Source organism: Cnephaeus nilssonii (assembly GCF_951640355.1).
Source record: "Cnephaeus nilssonii genome assembly, chromosome: 14".
In the NCBI taxonomy this organism is placed as follows: Eukaryota; Metazoa; Chordata; class Mammalia; order Chiroptera; family Vespertilionidae; genus Cnephaeus; species Cnephaeus nilssonii.
In genome coordinates this window covers 6246839-6267490 of record NC_137085.1, presented here as the reverse complement: position 1 = coordinate 6267490, position 20652 = coordinate 6246839, and the positions used below count along the sequence as shown (strand labels likewise).

At 48.8% G+C, this 20652-nt stretch overlaps 1 protein-coding gene across 3 annotated transcripts in view; it reads left to right on the top strand.

Moving 5' to 3' along the window:
* Nucleotides 1-20652, top strand: part of GARNL3 (GTPase activating Rap/RanGAP domain like 3) — a 102973-nt gene that overhangs the window by 24886 nt on the left and 57435 nt on the right. For all 3 annotated transcript variants that reach the window (XM_079790132.1, XM_079790131.1, XM_079790133.1), the window contains exon 3: nt 3842-3911. In XM_079790132.1, coding sequence (XP_079646258.1) covers nt 3842-3911 — 70 coding nt within the window. The remainder of the gene's footprint in view (nt 1-3841; nt 3912-20652) is intronic.

Genomic DNA, 20652 nt, shown 5'->3' with positions numbered 1-20652 from the left:
CCCTTTCCCTCTCCTTCTCTTCCTCTCTCTCTCTAAAATCAATAAATAAAAAATTTAAAAAAAGATAAAATCACCGCCCTGGCTGGTTGCTCAGTGGTTAGAGCATCAGCCTGAGGACCAAAGGGTCACAAGTTCAATGCCTGGTCAAGGGCACGTACCTGAGTTGCAGGTTTGATTCCCGGTCCCGGTCGGGGTATGTGCAGGAGGCAGCCAATCAATGTGTCTCTCTCACATTGGTGTTTTATTCTCTCTGTCTCCCCTCCTCCATCCCTTCCACTCTCTCTCTAAAGATTAATGGAAAAAAATATCCTTGGGTGAGGATTAAAACAATAACAACAGCAAAAAAAGATAAAATCACCTGTTATATATAATCGGTAAACCCTGAATCTTAGTGACTTAAACAATAAAAGTTATTTCTCACTATATCATAGCCCAGTGAGGGTATTTCTACTTGGGATCTTCTATGGGGTCATTTAGGGACCAAGGCTCATCCTTGGCACATCTTCTTGGTCTTCACAGCCCTGTCCGTTCAGCCAGTGGCTGGGCAAGGAGAGCAGGGATGATTTGTGGGAAATGGATGCGCTAGGTCTGCAAGAGGGGCCCATCATTTCAACCCACATTTCATTGGCCACATCTTACTGTGTGGGGTCCAGAAACAGAGCGGTTTCTCAAGTCTAAGAGGCCCTTCGTCTCGAGACTCTCTCTGTTCCCTCCTGTCTTTGCTTGACACCCGTCCAGTTCTTGCCTGGGCTCATCTCTTCCTTGTCACAAACCCTGCTGAGGTCCGCCAGCAGAGCCAGCATCTCTCTGATCTGTCCAGCCCCTTTCCCTCGCGCTACAGGCTCCGAAGGCGCCGTTCCACCCTCTACATTACTGTAGGTGTAAGTTTTACTACATACTTTCTACTTTATAACATAGATGTCCATCTTCCAGCTTCTGAGAGCCATTTCCGCACCGCACCGCACCGCACCGCTGCATCAGTTTCCGCACCGGCTGCTGTCTGCCTGCTAAGCCGGTGCCACATGTTTTAGGTGGTTGCTATGGCAGCTCCCCACTGCGAGATGCCGACTTCTGTCTTAGTTCAGGTAACGCAGCGGCTTTAAGAGGTAAACCCAGATTCTACGTGCTTAACTAAATGTTTGTTTCCTGCTCGCATCGTATTCTAGTACAGATGTTCTTGGAAGTGTGGGCTTCCATGCCGTCCTTCAGAGACCCAGGTTTTTTCCATCTTGAAGCTCTGCCTTTTTGTGGGTGCTTGGAGTCCTCTCCACCTGCTGGCCCTGGGGAGGGGGAGGAAGTGCCCCTGGGGTGTGCCTGGAAGTGGCCCCCATCACTTCTGCCCATATTCTCTTGGCTAGGACGGAGTCACATGGTCCCCCTTCCCACAAGAGGGGCCAGGAGCCGTAGTCTGGCCACAAGCCCCAGAGGAACAGAGAACAGCTTTTGGCGTGCACACAGCAGGGTCCGCCTCTTGGGCCAGGACTGTCTGCCTGATGGAATGACACCAGGGACTTGCCAGGGAGAATGTCAGCAGGCAGCCTTTCTCGGGGCTCATGAGGATGCCATCAGGCAGTAGCTAGTAAGATCCAAATATGTGCAGATATCTTCATTAACGCGCAGACGTTTACTGCAGGTCCACCCTGTGCCAGGCAGCGGGCCCGACCCGGGGCTGGAGGAGAAAAACTCCTCTTGGAGCTGGGGGACCCCCTCTCATCACACCCTTTGTGCTGGAACCAGGGGCCAGAGGGCCTGGGGAGGGAGGGGGGGGAGGTTTTAATATGGCTGCTTCGAGTGCTCCCGCAGCCTGGGAACTCGCCCGTGTAGTTCAGCCTGGCTCCACCGTCCGCACGCGGTCTCCGCAGCCTACCGGATGAAAGGCAGTTAGAGGGGAGGGCCACTGAGAGCAGATGTTCTGTGTATATCTGTCTTGGTTCTTTCTTTCTTTTTTTAGAGAGAGTGGAAGGGAGGGGAAAAGAGAGAGAGAAACATTGATGTGAGAGAGACACATCAATTGGTTGCCTCCCTGCATGTGCTCTGACCAGGGCCAGGGATGGAGCCTGCAGCCTAGGTACGTGCCCTTGACCAGGATCGAACCTGGAACCCTTCAGTCTGCACGCCCATGCTCTATGCACTGAGCCAGAGCAGCCAGGGCTCAGGCTGCCCCGGGACGCAGAGCGGTCATCCGTGTGGTGTTTGTCTCCGGCACTGTGTCCTAGAACCCCGGGGTGGTGCTGAGGGCAGCGCCGGGCGGGGCCCAGAGCTCAGCCTGCTCTTCTCCGTCCCTGGAACCTCGTGCTAGAAGCTGCTGCAGGGCTGACTGCACAGGGGACCCGGCGACAACCGGAGAGGTTGCCGAGGGCAGTGCTAGCGTCCTCCTCTGTGTCCATCAATTCTGGTTTTCAGAATGAGCTAAGCTGATGGACATAGAGGACACATTTAACACGGACATAGAGGATATATTTAACACGGACCAGAGCTCCATGGAGGGGAGTTTTTAAATTTGGTTCAGAGATCTTTTGGTAGAAAATCGTGTCACTAAAGCAGGAAGGTAATATCCAGGACACCCTTCCAAGCTGCATTCGCTAACCTGCTGCACGATTTCAGCTAAGGAAGTGAGAACCAGAAAAGGTTAAATTCTCAGATAAGATGAATTCAGCCATCTCTGTGAAATGGTGGGAGCAGAATACCATTAGACTGTCTAATCTCATTTCTCTCACGCTGTCTTCCCGGGAGCCTATCAGGCAGGGCCCTGGCAGGGAGGCAGTCCCGAGGATGTAAGCATCAGGCGGTCTCCGAATCGGGCCACGAGGGCTGTCATTTAGGAAATGTAGCTCACCTTTTAAGGAAGATGAAAAGGTACTCACCGCACCTTCCTTTGCATGTCAGATCCCAGATGGTTTGGCTTTCTTAACCACGTAATCCCCGTGTCATTTTAGTGTCTGTGTCTTATTAGAGTTATCTGCATGACATATTAGAATAAAACTTACTAAAACTGTTTGTATTTGTGGGTCTCGGGTGTTTTCATGAGTACTGTCTGGGGCCGAACTAGCCGATAAGATGTGTGTCTTTTGAGTATGTAATATGTATTCAAGATGCAAATGCAGGAACAATTTTGCCCTTGTTTTAATTGCTCTTCTTCAATAACTCATGTGATTTTTCTCATCTGATTTAATTAAGTCTTCTTTGAGGGGAGGGGGTGTGGAAGTATTAGCTACTGCTATATAAAAAAACGGAATATACTTGGAAGTTGGATATTTAAAAAAAATTTTTTTTAGTCCTGGTCTTTTTCGTATTGTCATAAATTAGAGGTGGGGGCGGGGGTGGGGGGGAGCCACCAGGATTTTGAAGATTTATTTTCTCCTATTTAAAGTTTTATTTCTCCTGCATAGCATCCAAAAATGCTGGCTATTTTTAAGTGGACTATTTGGGACAAAGAGGCTCTCTTAATGAAAGATAATTGCAAGCTTTGTTCCTTGCCTCAAGTTTCCTGCACGGTCTCTCTCCCCTTCGCTTCTACAGAAATGAAATTATAAACCACCAGTAGCCTTGGAGATGTCAATCGATGGCAAATGACTAAATATTTAATTCAATCACTGCCGAGACTTCCAGGGGTGACTCGGGTGTTTTGCTTTCCACTGAGGGCTCCGGGAGAGCCGGGCTCTGCAATGGCCGCTGAGGCCCGGGGCCGGGGCCGTGGCGAGCAGGCTCCCCTGCAGTGAGCCGGGGCCAGCCTGCTGCACGGCAGCCCTTGCCTGGCTGCGAGTGGTAGCGGCGGATTTTTTTGCAGAAGGTTGGTGAGCAGATCGCTATGTGTAATACTGATGAAGCATTTTTGTTCCAGCTCTGTCTCGGAAGACCTAGGCTGTAGACGTGGGGATTTCAGTAGGAAACATTACGGATCTGTGGAGCTGGTAAGTGTCCGCTGCCTGTGCAGGGGTGGTGCATTGATTTGGATTTAGAGAGGCTGGCCAGGCTCATCGGATCGTTTGTTGAATGTTTACCGTTAGACCATGTGAGGACAGTATAAGGATAGGATGCCAATAAATGATCATCTTCATCCGTTTTTATTGTTACGTACATCTCATCTGTGTCTTTCAGTTTGTTAAAACATGTGGCTTGGTCTTTTCCTCTGTTATTGATATAGATCATTTACAAAATGATTCATGAATCAGGAAAGCACTTGGATTTTATATTATCTTGCTCCCTGGAAGTTTATAAAGCTAGTTTTTGAGGTTTGAATATTATTGAAATACATGTTTTTTATTATTTTGTACCTTTGCTCTCTGGGTATGTGATAGGAGTTAGGATATTTATGAGATCTTCTTTTTTTTTTCCTGTTAAAAGCATATCTCTTGGACTAGAGGGCTGTAATAGATGATCAATATTTGAAATGAAAATACATTTTCCTTAATGAGGGACATTGGGGTTTGTGTTTTGTGCTTTAAAAAAAAATAGTGTGCTTTCATTTTAAAAGGGGCATAATGAAGGCATATAATAGCCTCAAATTTTTTAAAAGACAGAATTGTGATATTTTTTTCTAATTGCATAGAAATTTGAACTAATTTTCAGGAAAATGTGCTCATAAAATTCTCTTGATTATTAACATTATTAAAAACATTAAGTGTATTCTTTCTATTTACACAAAAATGAGTTGATTGGATCCATTAATATAAGCTCCATTCTGACGGAGCTTCAGTAGTGGGAAAATGGACCCCCGAGTTGTGTACCATAGCATTCTACTTGAAGTCAAGCATATATTACAGGCTCAACTGTGTACTTGGCCCCGGACTGAATATTCTTGAAAATATAAAATAAGTAAAAGATTTGGTCCTTGTTCCTAAGGATCTTGCTGTCCTCCAGCTGGGCTGATAAGATACATAAAATATATAAAGAATGAATTTAGTCCCATAAAAGATACATTGATTAACTCAATCAATGCCAGACTCCACCCAGCACAGGCCACCACCTCCCCTAAAGGAGCGTGAGGGTAACTGTAATTCCGGGTGCAAATTGGTAAACGTTGTGAGAGGTATACAGTAGATCATGGCGGGGGTTGAGAGAAGGGAGGGAGCAGCCCATTCTAGCCAGGGATCTAGGAGAAGCAGCCTGGAAGGCCTCAAGGAGGCTGAAGGATGTGGTTTGGTGGCAAAGAAGATAAGGCAGTAGATATTTGCCAGCGTCATGATTTGGGGCAGTGGTGTATTTGAAGGGCAGTGAGCAATTTGTTCTGCCCAGCAGAGTGTAAGGCAGCAGAAGGCAAGTCGGCCTGGGAATCAGGAAGGCCCGGGTTCGAATACCAGCTCCAGCACTTGTTCTCTCTCCGGACGCCTCTGAACCTCAGTGGTGCGGAGGGCCTTGTGCCCTGAAATCATCCTGGTTTCGTCATTTACTAGTGTATGATCTTGGACTTCTTTTGGCCTCAGTGTTGTCATCTATGAAATGGGGAGATGAAATTATCTACCTTATAGAGGTGTTAGATGATTAATGCACAGAAGCACAGCACATGTTAACCAGCTGTCGTAGTAAAGATGAAATGTGGTAGCAAAAGTAGAACCCTGACCTCAGGTGAAGACTTTGAACCTGATCTAATGAGTAGCATGGACTCTTGTAAGCAGTGAGAGGCGTGTTGGGGAGAGACCGTACAGGATGAAAGATGGGCCCTTATGAACTCGTGGGAAGGTTCTGGAGAGCAGTGTTTCAAACTGGAACAGGCATCAGAATGACCTGGCGTTTCCGCTTCAGGAGGTCTGGGGTTCCCCCAGCACTTGCATTTCTAACAAGTTCCCAGACGCTGCTGCTGCTGCTGTTCCCAGGTCCACACTGAGAAACCCTGCCTTCGCAGAATCCCGGGCTAGGCATCCGTGATCCCGAAAGGGCTCCATCCATTTGTCCAGGTTTTCATTCTGGAGCCATGAGTGTGTGTGTGTGTGTGTGTGTGTGTGTGTGTGTGTGTGTAATCACCCTTTTATAAAATATTATAAAGTAAATATTAAATACATCTTTCAATTCCATGTATGATGTCACCACCTTGCAGCAAATGTTTTCATCCCCTTTTGGTTCCTTCCAATCTTTGTGGCTGCAAATGTCATTTCTTCAAATTATGATTTCATTTTGCATTCCTCTTTCTTCATCTAACTGCCTCTGTGAATATCTTCTCGCCGTGTGGTCTTCAGTGTCAGCATTCTGATTGGCACACGAGAGCCCAGCACGGTGATGAACAGTTCTGTAACAGCTTCCCTCCTCATGTGCAATTGGGTTGTTTCTAGTTTCCCAGGTTAGAGATGACAGGCAGTGGAGCTGGGATGGTGGGGAAAGGACATAGTAAAGTCCCATGTTTGCTGCCTAAGGATCTCGTGAAACCCTGACTGCAGCCTTTTCACCTGTGGACCACGGAGGATTATTAACTTGAACCCCGGTGTGTGTGTTCTGTGTTTATGAGAAGGTGAAGTCAACTTTTCTTATACCTGGTTTGATGGATATTTGGGGGAACCCAATAAATCCTGGGCATCCTGGAATGCAAACGTTGTGGGGGGCGGGGGTGGAACCCAGGATCCTGTACAGTTGAAATTTTAGCATCTACTTCTGACCTTGAACAAATCAGGAGGAAGTCCTTGTGAGGAACCACGCTTGTCCGTTCATCAGTGCTGAGGGCTGACTGAGGGGCCTGGGTTTAACCTGGTGTCAGTGTGGTGAGAACAGGGGCGCTCAGCTCTCTGCACACTCACGGAGCCCCAGCCTCACTCAGTAACTATTGACGGCCTGCACCGTGTGCCGGGCACTGCGCCAGGCACCGGGGGACGAGAAAAGGGGTTCTGCTCTCGTGGAGCGGAAGTCTGGCTTTGGAAACCAACCCCTCAAACTTTCAGCCCCCAGGCTGCTGCCTGCCTTACCCAGGGACGGTTCACTGCAAGGAACAGAGAGCCATCCGCCCGCTCCGCCTGCAGGAGAACGTAATGCGCGACAGGAGTGCAGGGAGCGGCTGGGCCACGCGTGTGACTGCGAAGCCACCAGAGGCCCTCTCCCCGCCCCCCTTCTCTCTGGCCCCGGTGGTTTCTCGGCCTCTTCCCCCTGCGCCTCTCTGCAGCCCAGCTTCCCCTGACGGCCGCCGTCTCTCCCAGCAGCAAAGCTTTCCCAATGCTCTTTTTTATTGTGGGAAAACATGCACAACATAGAATTGACCATTTTTAAGGGTGCAGTGATACATTATGCAGCCATCGCACCGTCCACGTTCAGAGCATGTTTTCATCATCCCAGGCAGACACCGTCCCCATTACACAGTAACCCCATATTTCCCCCTCCCCAGCCCCCAGTAACCTCTACTTTATTTTCTGTCCCTGTGAATTATTTGTCTATTCTAGGAACCACATGTAAGTGGAATTATATCATATCTGTCCTTCTGTGTCCGGTTTATTTCGCTTAGCATAGTATTTTCAAGGTTCATCCACATCAGAGCGGGTATCCGTGTTTCATTGCTTTTTATGGCTGAATAATATTTCACTGAGTGCATATACCACAGTTTGTTTATGTATCGATGGATGCTTGGATTTTTACACTTTTTAGCTAGTGTGAATAATAGTGCTGTGAACATGGGTGTGCAAGTATGTGCTCAAGTCCCTGCACTCAGTTCTTTTGGGGATATTAGCAAGGAGTGGGATACCCATCTCACATTTCCACCAGCAATACAAGGATTCCAGTTCCTCCACGTTCTCACCAACACTTGTTACTTTCTCTTTGTCCCCAGCCACCTGATGGGTGTGAAGTGGCATCTCATCGTTGTTTCACTAATGAGTAATGATGTTGAGCACCTTTTCCTGTGCTGAGTGGCCATTTGTGTGTCTTCTCTGGCGAAATGGTATTCAAGTCCTTAGACAATGTTTTAATGGGTTGTTCGTTTTATTGTTTAGTTGTAGGAGCTCTTCACATGTTCTGGGTATGACTCCCTTACCAGACATGATCTGCAAATATGTGGGTTGTCTTTTTTTACTCTGCTAACAGTGTCCTTTGATGCACAACAGTTTTTAATTTTCATGAAGTTTAATTTATCTATTTTGTTGTTGTTGTTGCCTGTACTTTTAGTGTTATATCTAAGAAATAATTACCAAATCCAGGGTCAGGAAGATTTCACCCTACGTTTTCTTCTAAGAGTTTTATAGTTGCAACTTGAACGTTAATGCCCATTTTGAATTAATTTTTGTAAATGGTATTAGGTAAGGGTCCAACTACATTCTTTGCCTGTGAATATCCAGTGTTCCCAGCGCCATTTGTTGAAAAGACTGTCCTTTTCCCATTGGATGGTCTTGGCACCCTTATTGAATGTCAATTGACCATGTACGCAAGGGGCGATTTCTGGGCTTCCTCTTCCATCTCATGGAGCTGTACGTCTGTCCTTGTGCCAGAGTGACGATTAAAATGTGGACAGTGCAGTGTCTTTTCTTCCTAAAAAGCCTTCGTTGGTGCCCATTGCACTTCACATCCAGGCCCTTTACAAACTCCTGCGAGAGCCTGCGTGACCCCTGTCCCGCATCCTCTCCCACCGTCTCCCTTGCACTCCCGCGCCGTGCTTCAGACACCTGGCCTTCTTTTGGTGCCCAGAACACAGGCTTCTCCGCCCCAGGGCCTTTGCACTTACTGTTTCTTCTCCCCAGCCCGTCTCCTGGTTGGTCTCAGTGTAAACGCCACCTCCTCAGAGTGGCCTCCCCGACCACCTGTCCAACCAACGTGGTCTCCCTCTCTGCGTTACTCGTTCTCTAACTCAGCATCCTGTTCATTTTCTTTAGAGTGTTTGTCACAGTCTGTGTTTGTTTCATTTGTTTGTTTGGTAACTGCTCTCTCACCCACTAGAGGTGAGGGTGGGACCGTGTCTGTCTTGCTCATTGTTGTGTTTGTAGGCCTGTCACACACTAAGTTCTCATTCAGTGTTCTTTATGACTACGTTGATTTTCAGTCCCCCAGTCTCCCTGGTCTCTATTGCCCATTATTCATTCTTGGGTCCTCATTTCAAAATCCAAGTAGCGCTTTATGGATTGGCCGCTCTGGCTCGGTACCTATCCCTGACTCAGACAGTTGGGTTCAGGGCAGTGGGGTCATGTGATATTAACAGGGCCCCCCATCTCCTCAACGAAGTTAGTGGATGGGACAGATTCTCTCTGAAGGGGGTGTAGGCCAAAGTCAGTTTCAAAGAGCATGAGCTGGGCAGGAACTCGCCTAAATGTGTCTCTTACGTCCCCTCATATAGTAGATGATTTAAAAGCGCAAACTAGCCCTGGCCAGTTTGCTCAGTGGTTAGAGCGTTGGCCAGTGGACTGAGGGTCTCAGGTTTTTTTGTTGTTTTTTTTTAATTTTTTTAATAATATATTTTATTGACTTTTTACAGAGAGGAAGAGAGAGGGATAGAGAGTTAGAAACATCGATGAGAGAGAAACATCGATTAGCTGCCTCCTGCACACCCCCTACTGGGGATGTGCCCGCAACCAAGGTACATGCCCTTGACCGGAATCGAACCTGGGACCCTTGAGTCCGCAGGCCGATGCTCTATCCACTGAGCCAAACCGGTTTCGGCAGGGTCTCAGGTTTGATTTCGGTCAAGGGCACGTGCCTCAGTTGCAGACTTGATCCCTGGCCCTGGCCAGGGCGTGTGTGGAAGGCAACCAATCGATGTGTCTCTCTCACATCAATGTTTCTCTTTCTCAGTGTCTCCCCCTCCCTTCCACTCTCCCTAAAAATCAATGGGGAAAATGTCCTCCGATGAGGATTAACAAAAATAAATAAATAAATAAGCGCAAACTAAAAGCACCTGGTGAAAATGTCTTCCTCCGCTAGTGGCCATAAACAAGGATATAGATTATAAACTCCCTAAAAATAGGAACTATGGCTCTTTATTTAGCACTGTATTCCTGGCACCAAGCACAACGCTCAGCCTTGGTTACTTAGTAAATACTGGTTGAATGAGTGAATGGTTCAATTTGGTTGAAATTAGAGAGTAGCCTAGCCCAGTGGTCGGCAAACTCATTAGTCACCAGAGCCAAATATCAACAGTACAACGATTGAAATTTCTTTTGAGAGCCAAATTTTTTAAACTTAAACTTCTTCTAACACCACTTCTTCAAAATAGACTCGCCCAGGCCGTGGTATTTTGTGGAAGAGCCACACTCAAGGGGCCAAAGAGCTGCATGTGGCTCGCGAGCCGCAGTTTGCCAACCATGGGCCTCACCCATCAGAAAATATATGAAGGAAAGGAAAAGGAGCCTCTTTGATCCCTCCCACCCCAAGATCCAGCTAGACTCATTGGCCTGGGGCGCATTCCGTCTCAAACGGATGCCAGTCTTCTTCTCGGTGAATTGAACGTCTCGTCTCTTGTGGCAGCATTCTACGCCAGGACAGCTGTTACACCATCGACCATTCTTCATCATCGTATATTGAAATCTGTCAGGAAAAGCATAAGATTGTTTGAAGCTGTTATTGATCTCTTCTTGGCCTTTGGCTCAGTAGATACTAGTAAGACACGGATGCGTTAGGAATGAAACACGTCATGGGCACAACATAGACCTCTCCCCGCCTGCACCTGATGTTTCTGGGAAGTCAGTCTGCAGGTGACTTCAGGCCAGGATAGAGCAGGGTGCTGTATGGTGCCTTCCCTTTCCATCCTGAACCTAAGGACTGAGGCCTGCACTGGACGCTGCCTGCCCCTGCCGTGTGGGAAGGAAACCTGTCAGGCTTCTCCCCAGGAGGGCGTGGTTTTGTTGTTCCGGACTGGGGCTGGGGTGTGTGTGTGTGTCGGGGGGAGGGGGGCCTCAAGGGTATTGGTCTGTGCTATTTAATTATCAGAAGAAGGGCTTATGGTGGACTCGCTTAGCATCTGCAGATTTTCACATTTGAGGTGTCGACTGTGTGAAGCCTCCTGAAGTGTGGCACGTGGTGGCCTGTGTTTTTGCTCAGGCGCAAAGCTGAATCGCGCCTGGGGACGGTGGCGCAGAAGGACGACTCGGCCAATGGGGATTGAGCTGCCTGTCCAGCAGCCCGAACTCAGCGCAGTTTTGTTCTCTCCACGTGGGGATGAGTAGGCTTTTTTTGTTTTCATGGGTATTTGATGGGAGAAATTATATTCCATGTGGTTTGCCAAATTGAGAGATTAGTGAAAGTACCAGTATATTTCCCTCGGGAACATCAAAGCTTCGGTAGTCCACAGCTACGATCGCAATGTTGACAGCTGTTCTTAGTATTTAACTGGCTTGGATCTGTCTTTCAGAGCAGGTTGACTCACGTGGGTACCACAGCATTCATCTTAGAGCATTCACGAGTGAGTTAACCTGGTTTAAAGCTGTGGGGACTCTGGGGGACATTTTTGATGCCTTTGTGGGTGATGGGAATGCTCATTTTGAACCTTTTCCAAGGCTAAAATTATTGCAACCATTTTTGGTGAGATAGAAGTTGGAGACCTTAACCATGTAATTACGTATGCATTAGAATGGACCAGAAATCTTTTATTACTATTATTATTGTGTTATTGCTATTATTAGTTTCCCCATTTATGAAACGCTCACTGTGCGCAGTCAGTGAGATAAGTGCTTTTGACGCATTTACCAGTTTGACCCTCACAAACAGCCGGCGGTAGGTAGTCGTGATTGTGCTGCACTGACATCTGCATACTTTGGCCCCCCCCTCCCTTTTTTTTCTTTCTCTTCCCCACGTCCACAGGCTTTATACACTTGTTGCGAAGTGCACGTCTTGTGTCTTTTTAAAATTTTCTAAAATTTCATATTGGTTTCATAATAAAAAAATGATATACATCCTTTAGTTTTCTGGATCACATGTAGCGTTTCTTCCATAGCTACATGTTGGGTTTTTCTTTTTCTTTTTACAAAATCTTCAAACAAAGAGAGCTATTGAGACCTGTGGACTGAGGACAGTCCTTGTAACGGGCCCTTGGCTCTCATTGTCCTTTGAGGGGCTGCCGCGTGGAGCGGAGCAGCTGGGTGGCCGCTGATGGTGCGGAGCTGCCTGATCCACTTCCCGGGTCTGGCTGGTGCTCATCTTGTAAGGCGCTGCCAGAGCGAGATGGGGCGCCCCTCCTCGACCTGTGGCTGCTCAGAATCAGGGGCTCCGGGACTTGGTCCTGGGGGCTCCCGGTAGCCCGGTTGGAAGAGGAGTGTTGAAGCAGTGTTTGCTCAGCTCTTCACATGCGCTTGAGAAAATGGTGTCGGTGTGGGTTAAAGAACTCGATGGAGATTATGAAGAGGGGAAGTCTCTCCCCACCCCAACCACCCTCTGGTGGCCGACTGCTCCGCTGCAGGGCGCCCCTGCCTTCCTCCCGCCTGTGCACTTGGCTCAGGAAGACTGCGCTTTCTAAAATGGGCTTTCTCTTCCTCCCTCCTACTTCCTGCCCCGTGTTTCCTTGGAGAGGTGCTAGTGAGACTGCGGCTACCTTAAAAGGCAATGCCCATGCAGTAGAAGGATGACTCCCAGTGCTTTACTGGAGATATATATATATATATATATATATATATTTATTTATTTCAGAGAGAGGAAGGGAGAGGGAGAGAGAGAGAGAGAGAGAGAGAGAGAGAGAGAGAGAGAGAGAGAAACATCAATGATGAGAGAGAATCATGGATCGGCTACCTCCTGCATACCCCCTACTGGGGATAGAGCCCACAACCCAGTCATGTGCCCTGACCAGGAATCAAACCTGAACTCCTGGTTCATGGGTCGATGCTCAACCACTGAATCACACTGGCCAGGCTACTGTGACTCTTTATACAGCCCCAATGCCTCCTAGCCAAAATGAGATAGCAGAGGGAAGGATAAACTGCCCTCCAGCTTCCTGTGCTGGCAATAAAGTCGGTGACCCCCGATGTTTTTCAGTTCTTCTTCACTGGCCCGAGAGGAAGTAGAAATGCCCCAATAAATGGCCATGAATTGTCATCTTTTTGCTGCATCTTCACAGGTATCTTACTGCAAAGTTGAATCCCAGGAACTGCCCGTCAGGCGTTATCTTAATGAGGACTCCAAGGCAGATATATTTTGAAATGGAGGGGTAGGTGGCCTCACATTTCTCAGTAAAACAGTGGGAAGGTCATCTGTTAAAGAAAGGGTGTTTCTGGGTGGTGACTGACAAGTCGAGGACAAGGAGGGAGATGCCATGCGAAGTGAGGAAGGGATGGATGAAGGAAGTGACGATGGCCCTGGTCCAGAGCATGAGCTGGTTGTGGGCCTGGGGCCATGGGAGCTTTTGTGTCTCCGAGCACAGACGAGGGAGCGGGAGAAGGAGAGCTTCCTGGGCAGGGAGATTGGGAGCTGGTGCTGGGCTCGGTGGGCAGGAGAAGTCCGCAGTGTCCATGATCCATGTCGGTCAGGGCAGCGTTGGGGGGATTAGCCACAGATGCCCCAGCTAGAACCTGCACCAAGAGAGCCAGACAGCCCGGTGCTGTCCGGACGAGGCCGTGCCGGTGAGCGGGAGCGGGATTGGGGTGTTCGTAGTGGACGCCAGAGCCGAGAAGCCAAGTGAAGTGATCAGATCTGACCAAGCAGAAGGCCTTGCGCTCCGAACGCCAGATCAATCATTGTGACGGACGCGGAGTTTGCTGCGGACGGTGGCCAAGGACCGATGATGAGAAAAAAAATCTGCGCCCAGATCGAGGTCTGGGTGGTCCTCCTTCAGCCAGCATTCGTTCCCCCGCTGGGGAGTCTTATCCCTCCCGGGTGCCTCACAGGCGCCGGGTGCTCAGCGCCTCAGCAGCCTGACCCCCCCAAATATTTCCCCTGTCCCGTGGCCCAAGCAGAATAGGATCGAGATGAGAATGTCTCCTCTGGTCCCTGCACTCTGCACCCTGGCCTCTCCCTGAAGGAAGGCGCTGGATGTGCCGGGAAGGTGACCAGGAGCCGGGACCCGGGAGCAGCACTCACCATCGGGGATGGTTCATGGGATGCTCATTACACCCACCTTTAGACCAGGACCCCCCACACACCCCCCCACACACTTTTTTAAATGGAAATATTTAAACTTTCTTGCATCCCTCTGAACAGTACTTTCTAATTCAGGGGTGGGGTGTGTGTGTGTGTGTGTGTGTGTGTGTGTGTTCTGCATATACGGGGTCAAATGGGTCTTCTTGACCAGTATGCGTATTTTTTTAATCTGCTTATGTTGGAAATCATCTCTCAAAGGTCCCATATATCTTCCAGAATAAATTGCATTACAGCAATGAAACCTTCTCCAGTTCCCTGAGGCAGCGTTGGCTGTCCGGCCCCTGACCTCCCCCAGCACCCCATCCGTGCTTCTGTTGTGGCATCTAACCAGGTTGTGCGGTGATTTATCTGTTTATGTCTCTCGCTCCCACTGGTCTGCGTGCTGCTCCAGGCCAGGGATCGTGTTGCATTTGTCTTTATAAGCCCAGCAGTTAGCACAGGGCCCAAAAAAGAGGTTCTTGATCAGGTTTGCAGGACAGACAAGTGTTTAAACAGAGCTTCTGAGTGTGTAAAGGCAGCATTACAATGGCTTAACTATATAACTACAAACAAGCAGAACGTTTTCTGTTAATGATATTGTTACGTATGTTGTTTAGCATTTATTGAGCGCTTCCTAAGGCCTAGCACTGTTCTAGGCTCATCACATGCCTTCTTTGGTCGCATCCTCTACACAAGCCTAGAAGTGGCTGCACTCACTGTCCCCATTGTAAAGATAAGGGAACTCACCTTTAGAAAGGAAAAAGGAAGGGGTTTGCCCAAGATTACGCAGCTAATAAGTGTGGAACTGACGTTTGAACCTGATCGGTTGAATACCAAAGCCCATAGTCGTAACCACTCATTTCAAAGAAAGGAGATGGGCGGTGGGGGGTGGATCTGAAATATTATTTTAAAGACATACGTTACATACACTTTTGGAGACTTTATTCTGGGTTGAAGTACCGTTTCTGTGATTTCCGCACCTGCTGTCACGTGCACAGGGCATGATGAACAGAGACTACGGGAGGCCCAGCCCCGCTTTGGAATGGAAACCGACAGCAGCCCAAAGCTGCAGGCCATTGCGCAGGGAGGAAAGAGCCTTTGTTTTTGAAAAAGCATGCATTTGTATTGGTTTAGGAAATAGTCTCATTTAATTGCCTATAATATTAAACTAGTAATACTTTCATTTATATTAGTTAATGAATAACATTTTGTGCTTCCTGTTTCTTATGTTTTCTTTTAAATTAATTAGTTAAATCATACAAATAGATACTACTGCTTGGATGTTACTTTCTCCCAGAAACAAACCATCTAATGAGCACTGTTACCGTTTGGGCTGGTATGTGGAGGTACACGCGCTCCCACTGGGTTTGTGTGTTTAAGTCCCCGCAGGCGTGTCAGCCTGAGAACTGGCGTGGCCTGGTCACCCGGAGCTGCGGGTGCTCAGCCTGTCACCGTCCTGCCCAGTACAACTTCCCTGTGGAACCGTGTCATCTGTTCCGTGTGGTCGCCTCATGGAGTCACTTGAAATGTGACCAGTGCCACTGAGGAACTGGATTTTTTAATTTTATTTTAATTAATTTAAAAGCACATGTAAATGGTGCCCGTGGCTATCGTGCTGGATAGTGCGAGCACGCTGACGGGACCCCTCCCAGTGCCTGGCAGATCCAGCCACATCATTTGATTTGCCTTCTCCTTTTTCTCTTGCTGCGTGACCAAATCCGATGTAAGACAAAACTAAGTAAAATAAAATGAACATCGTGTCTTCCTTTGTTAGCATTGCCGACCTTAAATACACGCTAATACCCCTGAACTTATGCACCAAAACGAACACAAGAGCATTCTGCTCCTGCCAGCCCGGCGTGGCTCAGCGGTTGAGCGTCGACCAGGAGGTCACAGTTCGATTCCCGGGCAGGGCACATGCCCGGGCTGCGGGCTCCATCCCCAGTGTGAGGTGTGCGTGAGGCAGCCGATCAAGGAGTCTTTCTCATCATCCATGTTTCTCTCTCTCTCTCCCTCTCCCTTCCTCTCTGAAATCAATAAAAATATATATTTTTTAAAAAAGAATTGTCCTTCCTTCTCTCTCGGCTTGCTTGTGAGTGAGCATGGCTGTCGGGTCGGCCTGGCCTCCTCAGGAAACCTCCGGGCCAGGGCGGCTCTGTGGGTAGTGCCCCGACACCTTGATCCGTTCTGCAAACAGTTGTTGGCATATTCAGGTTCCTTTCTCATCTTAAAATCATTTTCAGTGTGTTTGTTTTTCTAGAAAATTTCATTGCAGTTTTGGGTAATATTTGCAGAGTTTCGTGTAACATTCTCTCATCATTTAAAAATCTCTCTCTTCGTAGTGGTTGTGTTTTCTTATTATCATTCTCTGTGTGAGTTTGTTCTTTGTTTTTAAAATCAGACTTGCCGATGACCTCTCGCATGTGTTTATCAATCCCGCTCTCTTTCTAAATCTGCCATTTCTCGATCCCGCCCCCCGCTCTCCTGCGTTTATTCCATTGTTCTCTTTTGTATCTTCTAGAGCTTAGTGAGTAGTTCATTGTGTTTATTCTTTCTGGTTTAATAATGAAAGCATTTTAGATTATGAATTTTCCTGAAAATGTAGCATCCGTTGCATTATCTGTTTTAATATGTACTATTCTCGTTGTTGGTTTCTGAATAGTGTCCAATTTTAGTTTTCCTATTTGACCCAAGAGTTTTTTCAGATGTATAGTTTTTAATTCTCAATTTTTTCTTCCTTTGATATGAATTTCTCATTCAGTGGCAGTATGCTAAAAAATGATTAGTACCATTTCTGTTTTATAGAATTTATTCATGTTTGCTTTCTATCCAATACTCGATGGTTTTTAAGAGTTTAGTCAATGTTCTTAAAAGGTATGTATCCTCTGTTTTACCTTGATAAATTAAGTTTTTTTCTATTAATTATGCTTATTAATTTTATTCCTCTATAAATTCTTACTAGTGTTTGCCTTGACCCATCAGGAAACATACTGAAATTTCCCATTATCGTTTTATATACTCTATTTCTAATAGTTGTTGTTTCATAGTAAGTCTATAATTACTATGCTTTGAGAGTAGATGGATTTACTTGTCCATGTACTATAACTTTTTTAAATTTGGTATTTTTTAAGTTCTACCATCTGACTTTATTATTCCCTCATCATTTTCTTTTCTTTTTTCCACCCCACCATGAATATTTTTTCCTTTCCTTCCTCTTTCACAATTGTTTTATTGATTTTAATCTGTCTCTTGCTGGTAGTTGGATTTCAGTTATGCTCCTAATCTTTGAGTCTTGTTTTCCCTCTAACGGGGGTGGAGCCATTCACGTTTATTGACATGTCTGTGCTGCTCTCCCTGGTGACCTCCAGGAAGGGAGGTGCCAGGTTCCCCTTCTTTGCCCCTCTCCCTCCCTCCACCCCTCAGAGTGCAGATCCGATTGAGCGGATTAGAGCGCATCCTCCTGAACGCCTGGGTGGGCGGCGCTGCGTTCTCGAAGGGCAGAGCACACGCGGGAATGTCCTTTCTGGACTCTTCTCCCAGAAGAGCAACGGGCCGCAGGTGCTCTGGGCGCGGAAGCGACAGCTGCCGGCTCTGCTGGCTTCGGACCGGGAGGGTCTCAGACTGCCTTGCTCTCCAGTTTGTTTCTAAACCTTTTGGGCCAGCCTACAAACTGATGTTCTTTTCCTTTTTTAAAAAATATTTGTTTTATTGATTTTAGAGAGGGAGAGGGAGAGAGAGATAGAAACATCAATGATGAGAGAGAATCAGTGATTGGATCGAGCCTGCAACCCAGGCGTGTACCCTGATTGCGAATCCAACTGTGACCTCCCGGCTCACAGGCGGACTCTCAGCCACTGAGCCACACCGGCCGGGCCAAGCTGATATTCTCATTGACTCTTTGGGGCATTTTCTCTGAGCATCTACTTTTTGTTCACTATGATATGTGCTCTGCATTTCAAAATTCAGAAACTGTGCTTTGCATCTTGAAAGCTGATCACAGATTGTTGCATATCATAGATCCACTGGCCTCCCAAATTGTTACAGTGATTAGCCACCGCCTGAAATTTCCTCGTGCTTTTGCAGTAAATTTGTTTCAAGGAACATCTGCCCCGATACCTCAGCTGTTTCCACATTTTAAATTATGGGCTTGTCATAGGTTCAGTGATTTTTGTTTCTTTGTTCTTCCTTGTAGGGTGGATTAGTTGCCTTACAACAGCAGATTGCGGTTAAGAGCAAGTTTACTCACGGTCACATCCAGCCCCACATTCTAAGTCAGGGGCTGGCTCTGCCCTACACGTGCGGGCTCACGGTCAACCCGCTGTCCTCACTGTGGACAGCAAGGCCTCTCGGTCATCGAGGCCCTGACCAGTGGAGGGGAGGGAGGGTGTGGGAGAGGCAGCCCTCTCTCGGGGCCTGGGCCCCGCATGCCACTGGACCTCTGACCCACCTGCAGGTGGAGGATGGAGCCCAAGGCCACCTGGAGGGAAACGCGGTCCAGCCACGTGTCTGGCTGCAGTTCCGTTTCTGTGGGACGTGGCGGGCGTGGATTTTGGTGGCAGTCAGAACTCTGTACCACGTGGAAGGAGTAGGGGGAGAAGGTTCGAGGCACTGGGCGCTGAGCTGGGCTCCAGGAGGCACTGCTCCTTCCTCGCCAGGTCTCCTTCCAGCGAGGGAAGCGTTCACAGGTGTGTGTAGGTTTAAGTGGTCGGGTCAGAGGGTTCTGGGAATCACAGGAGGAAACTGCTGATAGAAGCAGCGTCTGCTGTGGTGAAAGGATTTTCCCTATTGTTGTTGTTCATCTCCTCGCTCACTGGAGCGCCGTCTCCTCTCACGTCAGCGGGTGTACCAGCCCTCGCCAGGCACCAGCATGGCACCCTCCTCTCTGTGAAGCCAGCGGCCCAAGCCGGCTGCAGAGCTGGGGGCTGCCATTCTGCACGCCAGCCTGGGTCCCTCTCCCAGGGCGACTGGAGGGCCTTCCCACTGCTGCCCTGACACCCCCCCCCCCCACACACACACACACCCCACGGCCGCAGGCTCTGCCAGCATGAGCTCAGGGCTGCGGGTTTGATTAAGTTACCACTCGGCTGCCTCCCCCTCGCACCCTGATCGGATTCCTTGGCCCCGCCTTCCCCTTGTTTCTTGTGAGTCATGAATTCTCTGTTTCCAGGGCCGGCCTAGATCTCACCCCAGTTTTACTTTCCTTCGGTCATTTCAGTAAGAATTTGGCCTTCCTCTGTTTCCATAGTTCCCGTTTGATAAGTATTTCGTGACCATCTATACCATGTGCTTAGCTTGGGGGGTGCAGTGGTGAGAAGGAAGCTAGTCCCCGCCCTGTGGAGCTTCTCAGCGGGGCAGAGGGACTCGTGAGGAGAGACGGCCTGAAGGGAGCCGTCCACAAAGAAATGGGGTCACAGTTCTGAGTTGGGACTTACAGGGCACCGGGGCCAGGGAGTCCCCTGCAGCGGGACTGCGGTGAAATTGAATGAGGAGGAGGCGTTCACGAGGGGAGGCTGCGAGAGGGGGCGTCCCAGGCGAGGGAGTGATGCGTGCCCGTCCTCGGGTGGACGGAGTGGGGTGCTGGGATGGGCAGGATTGTGGGGCGATCCGGTTTGAAGTGTGAGTAGTGGGCGGAGAAAAGCGATGGTGGGTGGCTGTGTGCCCTGGGTAGGAGGCGGTTGCCGTCATCGGGTGAGAGGTGACTGAGTTGGATGAAGGTGGCTGAGGGAGAGGGGAGAGGGGACAGAGTTGAACAGGTCAGCTTGAGGTCTGAGTTCATTGTCTGTGGGTTTTATGATCAGAAGTTCAGAGGGAGCTAAGTACCTTCTAACCATCCAATCGTTAAACAAGTCCTTCCTTTCTTCTTCTTGAACCTTTTAAACAAGATGAGCAATAAGCTTCTCGTTCCAACCTCAGCGAAGGAAAGGGCGTTATTGCTGTGCCCGGCAGTGTCCACACTCTGAGGTTACGTCTCGTGTGAATGAATGAGCGAATCACCGCGTGGCTCTCATCTCCTCTTCCAAGCCTTTGAGTCCTGGGTGGGGCTGGCTGGTGAGGAGGAGATCTCCCAACCTCCAGTCTCCCCAGAGTCCGATGTCAGACATTACTAATTGATTGCAGCTCTTTCTCCAGGTGTGACCTCAGAATGCTTCCCCCTACGCCCCTGAGGCAGCCTATGCCAGTGACACTGGACTTGAAACCTATTTGCTAGTCCCTCCATTTGAACCGTGAGTGGCAGCTCACAATCGAAGAAGAAGCTAACACTGGGCCTCTCTGCTTCCCCTGTGAGAATGGCAGTCACCCCAGCAGCCCTCGGCTCGTCTGGCTCTGGTGCTTTAGAACCGGCCTCTGTGAGTCAGGAAACTCGGGGTCCCAAGCCGCTCTCGGGTTCCATCATGTGCTGTGAGGCCCAGCACTTCCTGAACGCCGTGAGCTCACATGGTTCATCACAGTGAAAGGACCCGATTAGAATCAGCCAAGGGACTGACAGGGACGGAGGGCAGGAGAGCTAGTCCAGTGCAGGGTCCACCCGCCTGCCCCGAGGGCGAGGACAGCGGTCACCCTCGGGGCAGGCGGGTGTGCAGAATGGCAGGCTGGCGTGCAGAATGGCAGCCCCCAGCTCTGCAGCCGGTAACGACACATGGAGCGTTGCCAACCAGGGGGGCTCACCTGAGTCTGGGTGACCAGAGGCAGACCTGATGCCATGTGACCCACAGC